At 33.6% G+C, this 15,005-nt stretch overlaps 5 protein-coding genes across 6 annotated transcripts in view; 2 read left to right on the forward strand and 3 right to left on the reverse strand.

Annotated features, from left to right (window-relative positions):
* Positions 1-27: 27 nt before the first annotated feature.
* On the forward strand, positions 28-1,203 carry LOC135139463 (syntaxin-8). The gene is made up of 4 exons (XM_064069704.1): positions 28-217; positions 269-463; positions 512-840; positions 892-1,203. The coding sequence occupies exons 1-4, from the start codon at positions 186-188 to the stop codon at positions 1,050-1,052; spliced, it is 717 nt and encodes a 238-aa protein (XP_063925774.1). The 5' UTR covers positions 28-185; the 3' UTR covers positions 1,053-1,203.
* LOC135139459 (cytochrome b-c1 complex subunit 2, mitochondrial) lies at positions 1,109-2,971 on the reverse strand. The gene is made up of 5 exons (XM_064069700.1): positions 2,806-2,971; positions 2,589-2,728; positions 2,233-2,539; positions 1,329-2,084; positions 1,109-1,279 (listed from the first exon to the last, which is right to left on the reverse strand). Exons 1-5 carry the CDS (start codon positions 2,848-2,850, stop codon positions 1,196-1,198), a joined length of 1,332 nt encoding a protein of 443 aa, XP_063925770.1. The 5' UTR covers positions 2,851-2,971; the 3' UTR covers positions 1,109-1,195.
* Positions 2,972-3,159: 188 nt separating this feature from the next.
* On the reverse strand, positions 3,160-5,041 carry LOC135139458 (COP9 signalosome complex subunit 1). The gene is made up of 3 exons (XM_064069699.1): positions 4,781-5,041; positions 3,376-4,722; positions 3,160-3,325 (listed from the first exon to the last, which is right to left on the reverse strand). The coding sequence occupies exons 1-3, from the start codon at positions 5,039-5,041 to the stop codon at positions 3,242-3,244; spliced, it is 1,692 nt and encodes a 563-aa protein (XP_063925769.1). The 3' UTR covers positions 3,160-3,241.
* Positions 5,041-15,005, reverse strand: part of LOC135139452 (F-actin-uncapping protein LRRC16A) — a 35,593-nt gene continuing 25,628 nt past the window's right edge. Inside the window, exons 13-19 of one of the 2 annotated variants that reach the window (XM_064069691.1) lie at positions 14,748-14,970; positions 14,667-14,687; positions 14,252-14,450; positions 7,060-7,521; positions 6,772-7,011; positions 6,621-6,679; positions 5,041-6,552 (exon numbers count right to left, since the gene is read on the reverse strand). In XM_064069691.1, coding sequence (XP_063925761.1) covers positions 6,454-6,552; positions 6,621-6,679; positions 6,772-7,011; positions 7,060-7,521; positions 14,252-14,450; positions 14,667-14,687; positions 14,748-14,970 — 1,303 coding nt within the window. In that variant the 3' untranslated portion in view covers positions 5,041-6,453. Of the gene's footprint in view, positions 7,012-7,059; positions 7,522-14,251; positions 14,451-14,666; positions 14,688-14,747; positions 14,971-15,005 lie in introns of both variants that reach the window. The other variant, XR_010282156.1, reaches the window with a different exon arrangement.
* On the forward strand, positions 5,177-5,826 carry LOC135139466 (GEL complex subunit OPTI). The gene is made up of 4 exons (XM_064069706.1): positions 5,177-5,284; positions 5,333-5,436; positions 5,487-5,616; positions 5,696-5,826. Exons 1-4 carry the CDS (start codon positions 5,177-5,179, stop codon positions 5,747-5,749), a joined length of 396 nt encoding a protein of 131 aa, XP_063925776.1. The 3' UTR covers positions 5,750-5,826.

Below are 15,005 nucleotides of genomic sequence, written 5' to 3' on the forward strand. Positions count from 1 at the left end.
AACCAAAATGCAGCCAACTATATCGACAAAATATCACCAAATAGTTACATTTATTCCATCCCAGTCCCAGTGTAATTTATTAATTTTACTCAGATCCTGTGCTAACAAAAATGCGAGAATAGCATAGTACGTCCTGAAATAAATACTCAATAAACCCAGTAGCTGCTGGTAGAAAACCCTGAACGATGGCGCTTCTCAATTTAGGAGATGATCCATGGTAAACACCAGAACAGGCACAAATTTGTTGACTTGAAAACATAATTTTCAGGCTCTTGGAACACGAGTCATGTGAGAAACTCCATAGAGACATAATGGAGCAACTAATGCAAAGACAAAGGTTATCACGAAACACTGACAAGTACGCCCATTTATCAGCGACCATTCGTTTACGGCTAAAGCAATACAACAATGAAGTGGGACAGTTGAAACAAAAGCTGGATGTCACCACCAGAAATGACTCCATGTATTTGATTAAAATCACCTAGCGCATTAAATTAATGAGAAATTTTAGTACTGCTGCTGAAGCCGAAAGGAGAACACGCCAAGTAGAAATTTTACATTCCAAAGCTATCCAAATGCAGAAAATGTTCGACGAGCAGGTGTCTACCAAAGTCCAGGAAGATCGCAACAGACTCTTGGGGCAGAGTGGGATGTCCACATGGGGGCCTACACACAGCGATGAGCAGCCTGACGTGTCAAATTACTCAGTTAGTGATTTGAGAGCCGATCAAAAGAGGATGTTGGGGGAACAAGAACAAGGGTTGGAAAGTTTGGCGCAGATTATTTCGCGTCAGAAAAACATAGCACACACGATTTCAGATGAAGTGGATTTACACAACGGTGATTTCAATACGTCTCGCGTTTTCTAATAATTAAAATTGCAATTTTTAGAAATCTTGGATGATTTAGGGACCCACGTGGATCGAACAGATTCCAGAGTCAGAACCGAAACTACACATATCTCCGTCGTCGAAACCAAGGACAAAACTTGTATATACTGGGTAATCATCATTTTATTATTCTTAAGTATAATTGTGGTCGCCGCGATTTAACCCCGGTGGCAGTTTTACACATTGTGATTTCTATTTTAACAATAAGTGATGCCAAAAATCTTCAACTTGTATAATGAAGTAAATATTTTTTACACGTAATAATGTATACAGAAAAAAAATAAGTTACTTTAATAAACTACCATTTACTTTAGTTCATCCAGGTAGGGTATGGTGCCCAAATTGCCGTACGACGCTATTGACAGCTTCCCGCCTACTTTCCTCAAAGCCTGAAACACAAATGTCATTCATGTCGCTAAATCACGACTACCAACTTACCGCATTCACATCCGCTGCACTAACCGAATCCACTTCGGCTGCCAACTGACTCGGCGATTTGGCTGCCCCCACAAGCGCCGCCTGCGTCCCCAAGAGCCCGATCGCCTCCGACCCGCTCTCATTATCCAAAAGAATCGCCGCCTTCAGCTGATTCTTCCCTCTATTAACGTCAGCATCTGTCAAATTACCCCCTTTTAGAACCTTGACGGCCGCTTGTACCAACTTCCCGGCTGAAGCCGCAGGCGCGGCAATCAGCGCCCCAAAGAGCCCCGTGTCACTGTAGCTTGCGTTTATTGCGCCTATGGCGAACTGGTCGTTGATGGCGCTGCCCACGGCTTTGCTCAAAGCGCCGTTGTCCACAGCCCCCCATTTAACCTGGGGCCCCACACCCAGCGCTCTTTGCAAAACGGCGAACGCGAGGGCCTGTTTGGCGTCTTTCAGGCCAGCGCCTTGACCAGCGATGGCAATAAACGCAAGCGCCCCGGCTTTGTCGGATCGGATTTCGCCCCCGATGTATGGAGACGCGGGGGTGGAGCCCTCGCCGCCCTCCAGAGACAGACTTTGGGCGTACTGTACTAACTGTGAGTGGTCCACTCCCAAACCGACGACTGCAGCGCGACCCGCGGTGAAGTTCGTAGCGACGTAGTGTTGCAAAGTCTCGGAGGAGATGTTGCCTAGGTGGTACTTGGCGCTGTAGAGGGAGTTGCCGAGACCGCGACGGAAGGCGGCTTTGTGCAGCAAGTCGACGGCCCTCAGCTAGAAATAAATTGAGGTTAGGAAAATTAGGTATTAATTATTGTATTATTTTTTGACTAGTAGGCCATGAAATTTACAATGACAATGTTGGCACTGCCGCTTTTGACAGTTGCATCATAAAAGTTGTTAAATGGGTGCTAATACAAACCTGTGGAGGGCGAATTGCCAGCTCAAGCCGCTGTCGGGGCACGGTGTCTGACACTTCCCACGGTTTGAAAATCTGCCTAGTTGCCACTTCTGTGAGGAAAGGTAAAGTTTTCTCCACGGCTTGTCGTGTTCCTTCTAGAGTGTAAGCGACGATTTCGCGGTCTGACGTGCAAGTTAAGTTTGCCCCCGCTTGTTGAATGTTGCGAATGATGGCAAACTGTGACGCGTTTTTGGTGGACAATCCGGCGCTGATGCGTAGTGTGTGAGTGACGCCGGTGTTTTCAGGGGTTTCGTTGCGGGAGCCAGCCCTATAACTACAGCGTGAGAACTGTGGGGTAAAATTTGTGCAGTGTGAACCTAAAGACGATGGAAATTCGTGACAGGGAGGCTTCGTTGTCGGCTGAAGCCACCACTACATGGTTCGGTAGGGTGGTATTTTTGACTTCGTAGGTGGTGGTTCCGCTCACGGGGGCTGGTGAAGTTGCGAAGCCGCGAGCCTGCGAATTATTTAAAATTGGTTTGATGTGGTGCGGTGTTTATATAACAGGTCTGTTGGGGTTATTTAGGGACTTACCGCGATGGCTCGCAGGAGTGGAACTTTTGAGATGTTGGTGGCCATTATTGCGTGAAAAGGCGGAATTTAAAGCCGCTTGTCAGGATTTTTATTTTGAAGAAATTCTAGTCTGTGGAAATGTAATAACCCGCAACCCGACCCGTCACAAATGTCAAATTGACATTACGTAATAATGAAAGTCCCCAGCAAGTGACAATTGAAATTAAAATCCCTAAATGTTGCGTCATCTACGTATTAAACAATTCCCGGGAGGTCAATTTTAAATTCCTCAATTAATTTTTTTTATTAGTCTTGGTTTTTCCATAAAATTTGATTTTATTATATCAAATAATCATGCCGATATAAATTAAAATATTTAAATGTTTTCATATTTTTAATTTAACACAGAATACGATATTATAATGTTACAATAAAAGTACCACATTATGATCAATAATTAATTTCGTGCAGACAAAACGCTACTAGTCCCAGGGGCTACGGTCACTTCTCCAGCTTGTCCTGATGTATCTCGTTGCGGACTCTGAAATGACAAAATAGTACCATATCCGACAACTTTATTAATAAATGTACCTTAACGTGTATTTTGCTTTTTAAAACCGCCGCCCGCAAAATCAGCATCCTCGTTCTCCTTTGGTACTCCTTCCCCATCAACAAACTCCTCTCGAAAGTGGTACTCCTCTGATCAACATCCTTTGCAAATAAAATTTTATTGTGTGAATCAATCCTGGCCTGGATTTGCCCATCCAAAATCAACTGCATCAGTTCATCTTCTAAAGCCGGCACTGTCCTGTTGAACGCAATCGCCATCTTGTGCATATCCGCCGATAAATAAGGGCTAAAGTACTGAATAAGCGCCCTATTCCGTATCTGTGTGTACAAAGTGTTAATATGTGGCGCTATATACATATCTAACAATAAATTATCCTTAATTTCGTCCAGCAACTTCAAGCAAGAAGCGTACTTCGATTCGTAGAACTTGAAAATAATGTCGCGCAGTTGAGGTTCCAACTCGAGGAACAATTTAAAAGAACTGCTAAAAATAACATTTTTCTGCAACTCGTGCCTGTCGAACGTCGCCAAAGCGCACAGTCCCCCATACATCGCGACATTATTAGCCGAGAGCAACTCTGGGAAATCACAGTGGTCTAAATTCGCCTGAAGGAAGTGTTTAGCCGCCGATTTATACTTTTTCGTAGCCAGTTCGGCCAAACCTGCCGCACACTTCAACTTAGTAACGATTACTTGATTGGAGTCTTTAGCTTGAGCTTCGGTGAAATCCGGTGTGCTTTCCGCTTTCGATACGTAACTCAAAACGTGGGACCAATTTTGTAAATAAACTGAAACTTTGATCACATTTAGACACATATTGACCACGTGTTTGCCACTAGTGCAGTAATCTCTAGCCCGTGAGTAACATTTGAGGGCGTTTGATAAATCGCCGCAATCTAGATAGTGGTCGCCTAGGTCGTCGTGCCCCCTCCGAATACTCTCTTTGATCGAGTTAGACTTGTAGTTTTTGAGATCGTTGTCGAGTTTTTCTAACTTAAGGGCGGCCTTTTTCGATCGGGTCTCCATCCAGAGGTTATCTATGACGGGGATATCCTGAGAAGTCGACGGGGCTGCCACATCAGGGACGCTCATGGCGGTGGTAACTTCAGCTAGTTTCTGGTGCAAGACTTGATACAAGTTTACGTTGTAGGTGGTCATCACGTACGAAATTGCCATTTTCAGGGCTTCTAGTCGCAAAGAGGGGCAATGGTCTATGATGAAGTTCAATCGAGACAGTTTGGCTAAACCCGAGTAGCTGTTGGCGTACACTTCGAGATCTAGGGAGGGGTTTTCCACAATGTAGCTTTCTTCTTCATTGTTGTCGTTGTCTTCGGGGGGAGCGTCGACTTGCATGGGCTCTACAGCGTTCTAAAAACGATATTTTAGACAAATGACAACAAATCGAAATGTGTTAAAAAGTAATTACCAAGGCTACTATCGTCTGCATTTGCAGCGGCATTTGCGTTGATGGGACTGTTTTGCCTAAAAATAAACCCCTATTTTTTAATTCTGTGTGTTTTTCTCGCTTTGAAGGTTTTATTCCGGTTGAAAGTTCGACTTTCGTCGCGAGGCGTTCGTTGATGTTCGGGTGACAGTTGTTTCCGGAGTGACAGTGCAAAATGAAAAAGAACCAGAGTGAGGGTGACAAGCAGTGGCGCCAACAGCGAAAATCGTGACAAACCCACATTTTGCAAGTGACAAGTTGTCACACGAATGGGGTTGTGTACTTTTCTCCGTAAATAGTCATATTTGCACTGATTACGACCAAAAATTAATTGTAATGTGTATGCTACGTGTGTTGTAGATAAAGTGCCAAGTCAGAATGAGTACGAAAACGAAAACGGTGGAAAAGAATGGAACACTGAAACCTTCCGAGCTAAAGTCTGTGTTCACAAGAGCAATAACTGCCAATTCGGAGTGGCCAGACAAGGTATGGTTGTTACGTTGTTGGAGTCGTGTAATGACGGTGATTTTGTAGGACGAATTCTTAGATGTAATATATTGGGCGCGACAAGCGATAGGGCTTATTCTTGGTGTATTTTGGGGTTTAATTCCACTAAAAGGATTCCTAGGTTTATTACTGTACGGTTGTACAAGTGGTAAACATTGTCACTATAGACAGTTTGTTGTAGATTTGTAATCGTTAATGCTGCTGTTATATACTTCTACTTTAGTAGTTTTCAATGTGTGGACGAAGAGGAATATGGAGGGGCTTGGGAGTTAACAAAGGAGGGTTTTATGACCTCGTTTGCCGGGTTTTTGGTAAGTCTCCAAGTGGTTTATAATTAAAACGAAATTTGCTCAAACTGTCACTCTCTTAACACTACTTAATCTTTTATAGGTTACTTGGATTATAATATACTCAGGTTTGTATCATGATGGTCTACAATCATGAGATCTACAATTTCCTTTTTATAACCAAGATCATCTAAACTATTTGTTTGTGAGTGAATAAATTGTTTTCCAAATGTGGTCCACATCTTTTAAATAATAAACTTTTTATTGACAGTATAAAAACGACAAATACAAGAATGGAAGCAAATTTCATGTTACAAGTATATATATAAAAAAATACATAACACATTTAAAACACAACATAACAAAATACAAATACGTGACTGCACTTTGTAGAAGCTGAGAAATTTACTGTTATCTTTATATACAAATAAAATGGAATACGTATGCACTTTAAATAAGTATCTTGGAATGAGCGTACAATAAAAAATACGTAATGAGATCTACAGTTGTAATAAAAAATGGCGGTAATACAATTACTGACCGTGATGTGTATACTACTAAAAAAATAATTTTAATTATATAAATAATACTTGCTCGAAAATTAATCACAACTTATTAAACCTTGTTTGTTCATTATTAATCAGGAAGCTCAAATGGCAATTTGAAACGATTTTAAACCAATCTTGTCTATTATTATTTGCAGTCAAATGCTTACTTTATCTGATTCATAAAAATATTCGCCTACGTTGAAGCAAGATACGTACAATAAATTTAAAGATTTCAAAGTGGGAAGAATAGGGCACTGCCACCCTTTCTAGAAGAACTCTAGGAATTTGTTAGGCTAAAAATATAATCATAAAATCATCTACTTATGTGTGCATCTTTAGTTTCACTACAATTATAGTTACTATCTCTTCTCCTTACTTCGTTCGACGATTGACTGGGTTTATCAGACGTCACCTGAAAACAGTCGCGTTAAAAATAGCCCCCACATTCCTAAGTCCACAAAGACAAAACGGAAAATGTACCTTGTAACGTTGCAAAAACTTGAGGTCACCACGTTCAGGCAAATAATTCTGCAAAATACCTTCCGAACGAAAAAGAATAAGCAAGGAGATGCAGGCGAACATAAAATAGACAAAGAGTACAAGGTAATCGACAAAAATGGGCAAAACTCACCACCTCGTTTCAGCTTTACTTCCTTGGTGAGCCTTTTCTCTATAGAAGACTCTGAACTGTCTAAGGTGTCAGCGGAATCAGGCGTATTACCTGTTGAGTTAATAGGAGAAGAGCCGTCACTTAGTAAACTCAGATCGACAGTTTTGGCCTCCGAATTCACCATAGACCACGGCCTAGGCTTAGGTGCTACGATGGGTCCAGACTTGGTCTTCGGATGTTTCAAAGAATCAGAGTGATCAACTGGAAACGAATCCGTTATGCAACCAACAATACACCTAGTTCGCTCACCTGTTTCCGCAGAAGACGAGTTTTCCGTCGTCAGGGTGACCTCCCCGGAGATGCTGCCGTCGCTGCTCTCGTGCGATGTCAAGCTGTCGCCCGTGAAGCGTCTGGACAGGGGCGACGCACACTCGTTGGCCCCCCTTCGTCCGAAAGACGGGGAGAACTTCTCCAGGTTGTCGGTGGACCTGGACCTCGGCGTGGGGGTGGCCATGAGGCCGCGCAACAGGGGCGAGTTTCTGCTCAGTTTCGGTGTTTTGCGGTCGTCGCTCAGAACGGGCGAGGCGTAGTCGTGGTTGGGACTACCGTCGGCTTGGAACGAGTTGCAGTCGTCCGACGTCGGTGTTACGGAACCTGGACGGAAGAAAGTGTCGAGACCTTCGACCAGGTCTTGCGAAACGGCGTCGCTGACGTCGGGGTGCTTGACTAGAGGGCGCGTGGGGGCCCGGGTTTTCGCGCGCCGGGGGCGACCTGAATAAGAGTGCTTCAATTAATGAAAAATATTAAAGGTGTCGATCAAGGGTTCTGCTGTGGACCACCGTTCTTTTCGATGTTTATTAGTGACTTTAATTTTGTTGTATTTGTCTGTTTTTACTTCTTTGTTTAAATTTTATAAAATAAGATAGTCCTGCACTTGTGATGTATGAATCCGTGTTGAGTTTTCACCTTATGACATTCAGATTTTTGGAAAAAAAAATCAAACTTGTATAACAATTTAACTTTGAATCTACAAAACCGAAATCTTGCAAACATTTTAAGGTTGTAATCGTAAATGTTTAACCAAAATTTATTGGTTTATCCCCTCCTAAAAAATTGATTACGTCATGTCAAAATTTCACAAAATTTGTAATGGAAAAATTCACTTGAAACAAACATTACATACAATATCATTATGTTAACTTATATATTTTTCATAGCATAATTTTTCGATTTTTCATTTTCTTTCATTTTTCCAATTTTCAATGTTTCAGTTTCATAATTTTTTTGTTTTTTCAGCTTTAATTTTTTCAATTCTCGACCTCCAAATTTTTTAGTTTTTCGTTTCTTCAATTTTTCGATTTTTCAGTTTATCAATTTTTAATATTTTGATTTTTCAATTTTTCCAGTTCTTGACTTTTATTTTTCATTTTGTCGATTTTATGTCACATTTTCGTTTTTTATTTCCTTTATTTTTTCAAAGTTTCTTTCGATTTTTCAATTCCTCGATTCTCAATTTTTACAATTCCGCAATTTTTCCATTTTTTTTTATCTGAAAAGATGAAAAACTGAAAAATTAAAAATCGGAAATCTGAAAAAACGAAGATTTGGAAAATCGAAGAACTGAAGAAAGGGACAATTGAAACATCGAAAAACTAAAAATCGAAAAAAATTAATGATTCCAAAAATTGGAAAAAAGAAAAAACGAGTAGAATCGAAAAATGGGAAAACCCAAAAATTTGGAGTCGTCAAAATTGTAAAATCGAAAAACTGTAACATTGAAAAATTAAATAACGAGAAATTGAAAATTAAAAATCGAAAGATTAAAAATTGAAAAATCGAATAAATGAAGATTTTAACTAATAAATGTTTTTTTTTAATTATAATTATTAGTAATAAATATTTAAAATGAAAACTATTTGGAAACATTGCAAATCAAAAATTGAAGAAATGAAAAATCGAGAAACTGAAAAATCTAAAAGCTGAAACAACGAAAAACTGGAAAGCGAAAAACTGAAAAACTCAAAAATTGAAAAACTTTAAATAAAAAATACATATAAAATCAGAACACTGAAAAACAAAAAAATTGAGAAAATAAAAGAAAATCAAAAACCGAAACAAAAACTGCAAAATGAGTTGCATGTTGTAAAATTGAATAAACGAAAAACTGAAAATGAGAAAACAAAAAATTAAAAATTATAAAATCGGAAACCAAAAACTGCAAGTCGAAAATTTGAAGAAACGAAAACTTGAAGAATCGAAATACATATTCAAAAATTAAAAATAGAAAAATTGAAAAATTACAATTCAATAACTTGAACAAATGAAAAAGAAACTCCAATAATTGAAAAATGGAAATTTTCTAAAACCGTAAAATTGAAAAAGTGAAAAAGTTTAAAAATTGTTATTACTATTATGACATATTTAAATCGAAAAATTAAAAATCAATAAACTGAAGACCGGAAAATTGCAAATAGAAAAACTGGAAAGATTGAAAATAAAAAACCGAAATGAAAAATTGCAAATCGAAGAATTGAAGACCTTAAAAATCTAAAAATTCAAACATCCAAAAGTTGGAAAATCGAAAAATTGGAAAATTTAAAAATGAAAACTCGAAAAGTTGCATATCGTAAAACAGAAGATACAAAAAAAAATAAAAAATTGAAAAATTGCAAATCGAAAAATTAAAGAAACTTAGAATTGAAAAAACAAAAAATTATAAAATCGGAACACTGTGAAACCTGACGAAACAAGAAATTGAAAAAATTAAAATTGGAAAAAAAAATTATAAAATCGAAAAATTGAAAAATCGAATAACTGAAAAAATAAAAAAAAAATAAAAAACCGAAACGAAGAATTAAAAACTTGACAAACTCAAATCGAAATATTGTAAAATCTAAAAATTTGGAAAACTCGAAAGATGGAAAATTAAAAACCTGAAAAATTTTAACTTAAAAACTGAATAAACAAAAAAAAAAAGAAAAATTCAAGACTTGAAAAACCCAAAAATTGAAAGATCGAAAAGTTGGAAAATCGAAAAACTGAAAAATTTAAAAATGAAAACTCGAAGAATTGCATATCGTAAAATTCAACAAACAAAAAAAAAACAAAAGAAAAATCAAAAACTTGCAAATCGAAAAATTAAAGACACGAAGAATTGAATAAATTGAAATTGACTAAACAACAAATTATAAAATCGAAAAATTGAAGAAATGAAAAATTAAAAATTGAAAACTGGAGAAATTTTAAATTGAAAAATTGCAAAATCTAAAAACTGAGCACAAGAAAAATGAAAAACTAAAAAGTCGCAAATCGAAAAACTGAAGAAACGAAAAATTGTAAAAATAAAGAAAATAAAAGATCGAAACGAAAAATTGCAAATCAAAAATTTGAAGAAATGAAAAACTGAAAAATGGAAAAATTAAAAACCCAAAAATTGAAAAGTCGAATAAATGAAAAAGTTTTGAAATCCAATAAAAAATGGAAAATTTCCAAAATCGTAAAACTGGAAAAGTAAGAAATTTTAAAAATTGTTATTATTTTAATTAGCACATATGTACTTAAAATGAAAATTTGAAGAAATGATAAACTGGTGAACCGAAAAATTCAAGACTTGAAAAATCGAAAAATTGAAAGATCCAAGAGTAGGAAAACCGAAAAACTGAAAAATTTGAAAAATGAAAACTCGAAAAATTGCATATTGTAAAATCGAAGAAAAAAAAGTAAATTAAAAAATTGACAATAGAAAAATTAAAGAAACGAAGAATCAAAAAAATAGAAATTGAAAACAAAAAATTATAAAATCGGAACACTGAAAAATCCAAACATTGAAAAAATAAAAAAAATAAACCGGAACGGAAATTTTCAAAAGGTAAAAATTGAGGAGACAAAAAAAATGAAAAACTGAAGAAACGAAAAATTGAAAACTTTACAGACTCAAATCCAAATATTGCAAAATCTAAAAATTTGAAAAGCTCGAAAGATGGAAAATTGAAAAATTTTAATTTAAAAACTCGAAATCGAAAGACTGAATAAACTAAAAAAAAATAAAAAATTCAAGACTCGAAATATCAAAAAATTGAAAGATCCAAAGTTTGGAAAATCCAAAAACTAAAAAATTTTAAAATGAAAACTCCAAAAATTGCATATTGTAAAATTGAAGAAACAAAAAAAAAGAAGAAAAATTACAAAATTGCAAATCGAAAAATTAAAGAAACGAAGAATCGAAAAAATTGAAATTGACCAAACAACAAATTACTAAATCGAAACATTGAAAAATGGAAAAATTGTAAGAATAAAAAAAATAAAAAACCGAAACGGAAAATTGCAAATCAAAAATTTAAAGAAATAAAAAATTAAAGAATCGAAAAATTAAAAATTGAGAACTCGAGAAATTTTAAATTGAAAAATTGCAAACCGAAAAACTGAAGAAACGAAAAATTGAAAAAATTAAAAATCCAAAAATTGAAAAGTCGAACAAATGAAAAAGTTTTGAAATCCAATTAAAAAAATTGAAAATTTCCAAAATGGTACAATTGAAAAAGTAAAAAATGTTTAAAATTATTATTTTTATTACTACATATGTATTTAAAATGAAGATGAAAAATTCAAGACTTGAAAAATCGAAAAACTGAAAGACAAAAAACGAAAAAATATAAAATCGACACATTAAAAAATCAATGTTTGAATAAATAAAGAAAATAAAAAACCGAAATGAAAAATGGACAACTTGATAAATTGAAATTGAAAAAACAAAATATTATAAAATCGGAACATTGAAAAATCGAAAATTTGAAGAAATGCAAAATTAAAAATTGAAAATTCGAGAAATTTTAAATTGAAAAATTGCAAAATCTACAAATTGAGGACAAGAAAAATTAAAAACTAAAAAGTCGCAAATCGAAAAACTGAAGAAACGAAAAATTGTAAAAATAAAGGAAATAAAAGATCGAAACGAAAAATTGCAAATAAAAAATTTTAAGAAATGAAAAAATTAAAAAATTAAAAACCCAAAAATTGAAAAGTCGAATAAACGAAAAAGTTTTGAAATCCAATAAAAAATGGAAAATTTCCAAAATCGTAAAATTGGAAAAGTAAGAAATTTTAAAAATTGTTATTTTTTAATTAGTACATATGTATTTAAAATGAAAATTTGAAGAAATGATAAACTGGTGAAGCGAAAAATTGAAAAATCTGAAAGTTGAAAAACCCAAAAATTGAAAAATTGCAAATAGAAAAATTGAAAAAATAAAAAAAAATAAACCGGAACGGAAAATTTCAAAAGGTAAAAATTGAGGAGACAAAAAAAATGAAAAACTGAAGAAACGAAAAATTGAAAACTTGACAAACTCAAATCCAAATATTGCAAAATCTAAAAATTTGAAAAGCTCGGAAGATGGAAAATTGAAAAATTTTAACTTAAAAACTCGAAATCGAAAGACTGAATAAACAAAAAAAAAAAATGAAAAATTCAAGACTCGAAAAATCAAAAAATTGAAATATCCAAAGTTTGGAAAATCCAAAAACAAAAAAAAATTATGAAAACTCCAAAAATTGCAAATCGAAAAATTAAAGAAACGAAGAATCGAAAAAATTGAAATTGACCAAATAAATTATAAAATCGAAAAATTATAAAAATAAAGAAAATGAAAAACCGAAATGGAAAATTGCAAATCAAAAATTTGAAGAAATAAAAAATTAAAGAATCGAAAACTTAAAAATTGAAAACTCGAGAAATTTTAAATTGAAAAATTGCAAATCGAAAAACTGAAGAAACGAAAAATTGAAAGAATTAAAAATACAAAAATTGAAAAGTCGAACAAATGAAAAAGTTTTGAAATCCAATTAAAAAAATTGAAAATTTCCAAAATGGTACAACTGAAAAAGTAAAAAATTTTTAAAATTATTAGTTTTATTACTACATATGTATTTAAAATGAAGATGAAAAATTCAAGACTTGAAAAATCGAAAAACTGAAAGACAAAAAACAAAAAAATATAAAATCGAACCATTAAAAAATCAATGTTTGAAATAATAAAGATAATATAAAACTGAAATGAAAAATTGACAACTTGACAAATTCAAATCGAAAAACTGAAAAATTTTAAAATAAAAACTCGAAGAATTGCATATTGTAAAATCCAAGAAACAAAAAAAAGAAGAATTAAAAAATTGAAAATAGAAACGAAAAAATTGAAATTGAAAAAACAAAAAATTATAAAATCGGAACATCGAAAAATCGAAAAATTGTAAAAATAAAGAATATAAAAAACCCGAAATTAAAAATTACAACTCGAAAATTGCAAATCGAAAAATTGGCAAATTTAAAAATTGAGAACAAGAAAATTGAAAAACTGAAAAGTCGCAAATCGAAAAACTGAGGAAACGAAAAATTGCAAATCAATAATTTGAAGAAATGATAAACTGAAGAATAGAGAAATTGAAAAAATAAAAATCTAAAAATTGAGAAGTCGAATAAATGAAAAAGTTTTAAAATCCAATAATTGAAAAACGGAAAATTTCTAAAATCGTAAAATTGAAAAAGTAAAAAATGAAAAAAATTGTTATTATTATTGTTATTATTGTTATTATCATTTTTACCTACATATTTAAAATGAAAATTTGAAGAAATGATAAACCGAAGAATCGAAAAACTAAAAAATTAAAAATCTGAAAATTGAAAATATTCACATTGAAAAACCGAAAAATTCAAGACTTGAAAAATCGAAAAATTGATAGATCCAAGAGTCGGAAAATCGAAAAACTAATGAAACGAAAAATCAAAAAATTTGTAAAAATATCTTAAAAAACCAAAACGGAAAATTGCAAATCGGAAATTTGAAAAAATAAAAAATTATAAAATCGGAACATCGTAAAATCAAAAAATTTGTAAAAATGTCTTAAAAAACCAAAACGGAAAATCGCAAATCGGAAATTTGAAAAAACAAAAAATTATAAAATCGGAACATCGTAAAATCGAAAATTTTGAAGAAATGAAAAATTAAAAATTGAAAACTCGAGAAATTTTAAATCGAAAAGTCGCAAACCGAAAAACTGAAGAAACGAAAAATCGACAAAATTAAAATTGGGAAAAGAAAACTTTATAAAATCGAAACTTTAAAAAAATAAATGTTTGAAGAAATAGAAATAAAGAAAATAAAAAACCGAAATGAAAAATTGACAACTTGACAAATTCAAATCGAAATATTCAAAATCTAAAAAAATTCGAAAGTTGTAAAATTGAAAAACCGAAAAATTTAAACTTAAAAACTCGAAAAACTAAAAATCGAAAACAAAAAAAATAATGAAAAATTCAAGCTGATGTACGCCACTGGTTTTTACTTTATACATAGAGGTTGATCAGAAAACAAAAATCGCTGTTTTTTAAATATTAAAAAAAAAAGCGAAATTTCCAAGAAAACTTAGTTACTTCTCGATTTCTGTCTAGACTCAAAACTTTTAAACAAATAATTTAATATTTAAATAATTAAAAACGCAAAAATACCTTTAACTAAGTGTTGCAATTGATGAGTTGCGCTTGGCAATTCCGTAACCGAATCGTCTTCTTCAGAATGTCGGTTGCCTGAGGGCAAAAGACTCGGAATATCGTCCGCTGAAAGCCCCTCAACACTATCAACAACCGACTTCGGCCGAAGTTTTCTGCCATGCAAACTTTTCCTTTTTATAGAAAGATGGGGAGTCGCCTACAATTGCATAAAAAATTAGTCCAAATAGCACAACCACCAATTTTTAAAATAAGGTGCAAACTGCCACTACTCCATAAAAACAAAATAAACACAATCAGCTATATTTATGCAGTTATATATACATAACGTGGTTAAAATAACTATAAACAATAAAATAAAAAGCTGGGTACAAAAATGAAACCAACTCTACTCAATGACACGACAATTACTTACTAAATTCAAATATTCCAACATCTGCATGAATGAAAATGGAATTATTCAAAACGTTTTAGAACAAAATACGCCGAAACTCACCAAAGGAGAATGATCCGACTGATGACTACTATCAGTGATCGAGATATCGCTAGCCCCATGTCTGCTGCTCCCCGAACTGCTCAACCTTGACCGCCTTGGGGGCGAATCAATTCGAATGGCACTTGCATCTCCCACTAGAATTTTGTAGCTCCTCATCAAAACCTCGTACACCTCGTCGGTGATCTGTTCCGATAACTGCGCCGCCACCATCAGATTCAATTCCCTATTTAAAAAATAATAATTTAAATTTTGCGCCAA

The sequence above is a fragment of the Zophobas morio genome, unplaced genomic scaffold, assembly GCF_036711695.1.
Source record: "Zophobas morio isolate AGI-343-1 ecotype UQ-CSIRO unplaced genomic scaffold, CSIRO_AGI_Zmor_V1 ptg000031l, whole genome shotgun sequence".
Classification (NCBI taxonomy): Eukaryota; Metazoa; Arthropoda; class Insecta; order Coleoptera; family Tenebrionidae; genus Zophobas; species Zophobas morio.

Bases quoted from the DNA above. Each gene is read 5' to 3' on its own strand.
- LOC135139463 (XM_064069704.1), top strand. From the start codon at position 186: ATGGCGCTTCTCAATTTAGGAGATGATCCATG. The intron at 218-268 runs GTAAACACCAGA...CATAATTTTCAG, and splicing joins AATTTAGGAGATGATCCATG to GCTCTTGGAACACGAGTCAT. The intron at 464-511 runs GTATTTGATTAA...GAGAAATTTTAG, and splicing joins ACCACCAGAAATGACTCCAT to TACTGCTGCTGAAGCCGAAA.
- LOC135139459 (XM_064069700.1), bottom strand. From the start codon at position 2,850: ATGGCCACCAACATCTCAAAAGTTCCACTCCTGCGAGCCATCGCG. The intron at 2,540-2,588 runs GTTCACACTGCA...CTGTAGTTATAG, and splicing joins CGAATTTCCATCGTCTTTAG to GGCTGGCTCCCGCAACGAAA. The intron at 2,085-2,232 runs GTTTGTATTAGC...ATTTATTTCTAG, and splicing joins TGGCAATTCGCCCTCCACAG to CTGAGGGCCGTCGACTTGCT.
- LOC135139458 (XM_064069699.1), bottom strand. From the start codon at position 5,041: ATGTGGGTTTGTCACGATTTTCGCTGTTGGCGCCACTGCTTGTCACCC. The intron at 4,723-4,780 runs GTAATTACTTTT...TATCGTTTTTAG, and splicing joins TGCAGACGATAGTAGCCTTG to AACGCTGTAGAGCCCATGCA. The intron at 3,326-3,375 runs GTACATTTATTA...TTGTCATTTCAG, and splicing joins AAAGCAAAATACACGTTAAG to AGTCCGCAACGAGATACATC.
- LOC135139466 (XM_064069706.1), top strand. From the start codon at position 5,177: ATGAGTACGAAAACGAAAACGGTGGAAAAGAATGGAACACTGAAACCT. The intron at 5,285-5,332 runs GTATGGTTGTTA...GTGATTTTGTAG, and splicing joins ATTCGGAGTGGCCAGACAAG to GACGAATTCTTAGATGTAAT. The intron at 5,437-5,486 runs GTACGGTTGTAC...AGTTTGTTGTAG, and splicing joins GGATTCCTAGGTTTATTACT to ATTTGTAATCGTTAATGCTG.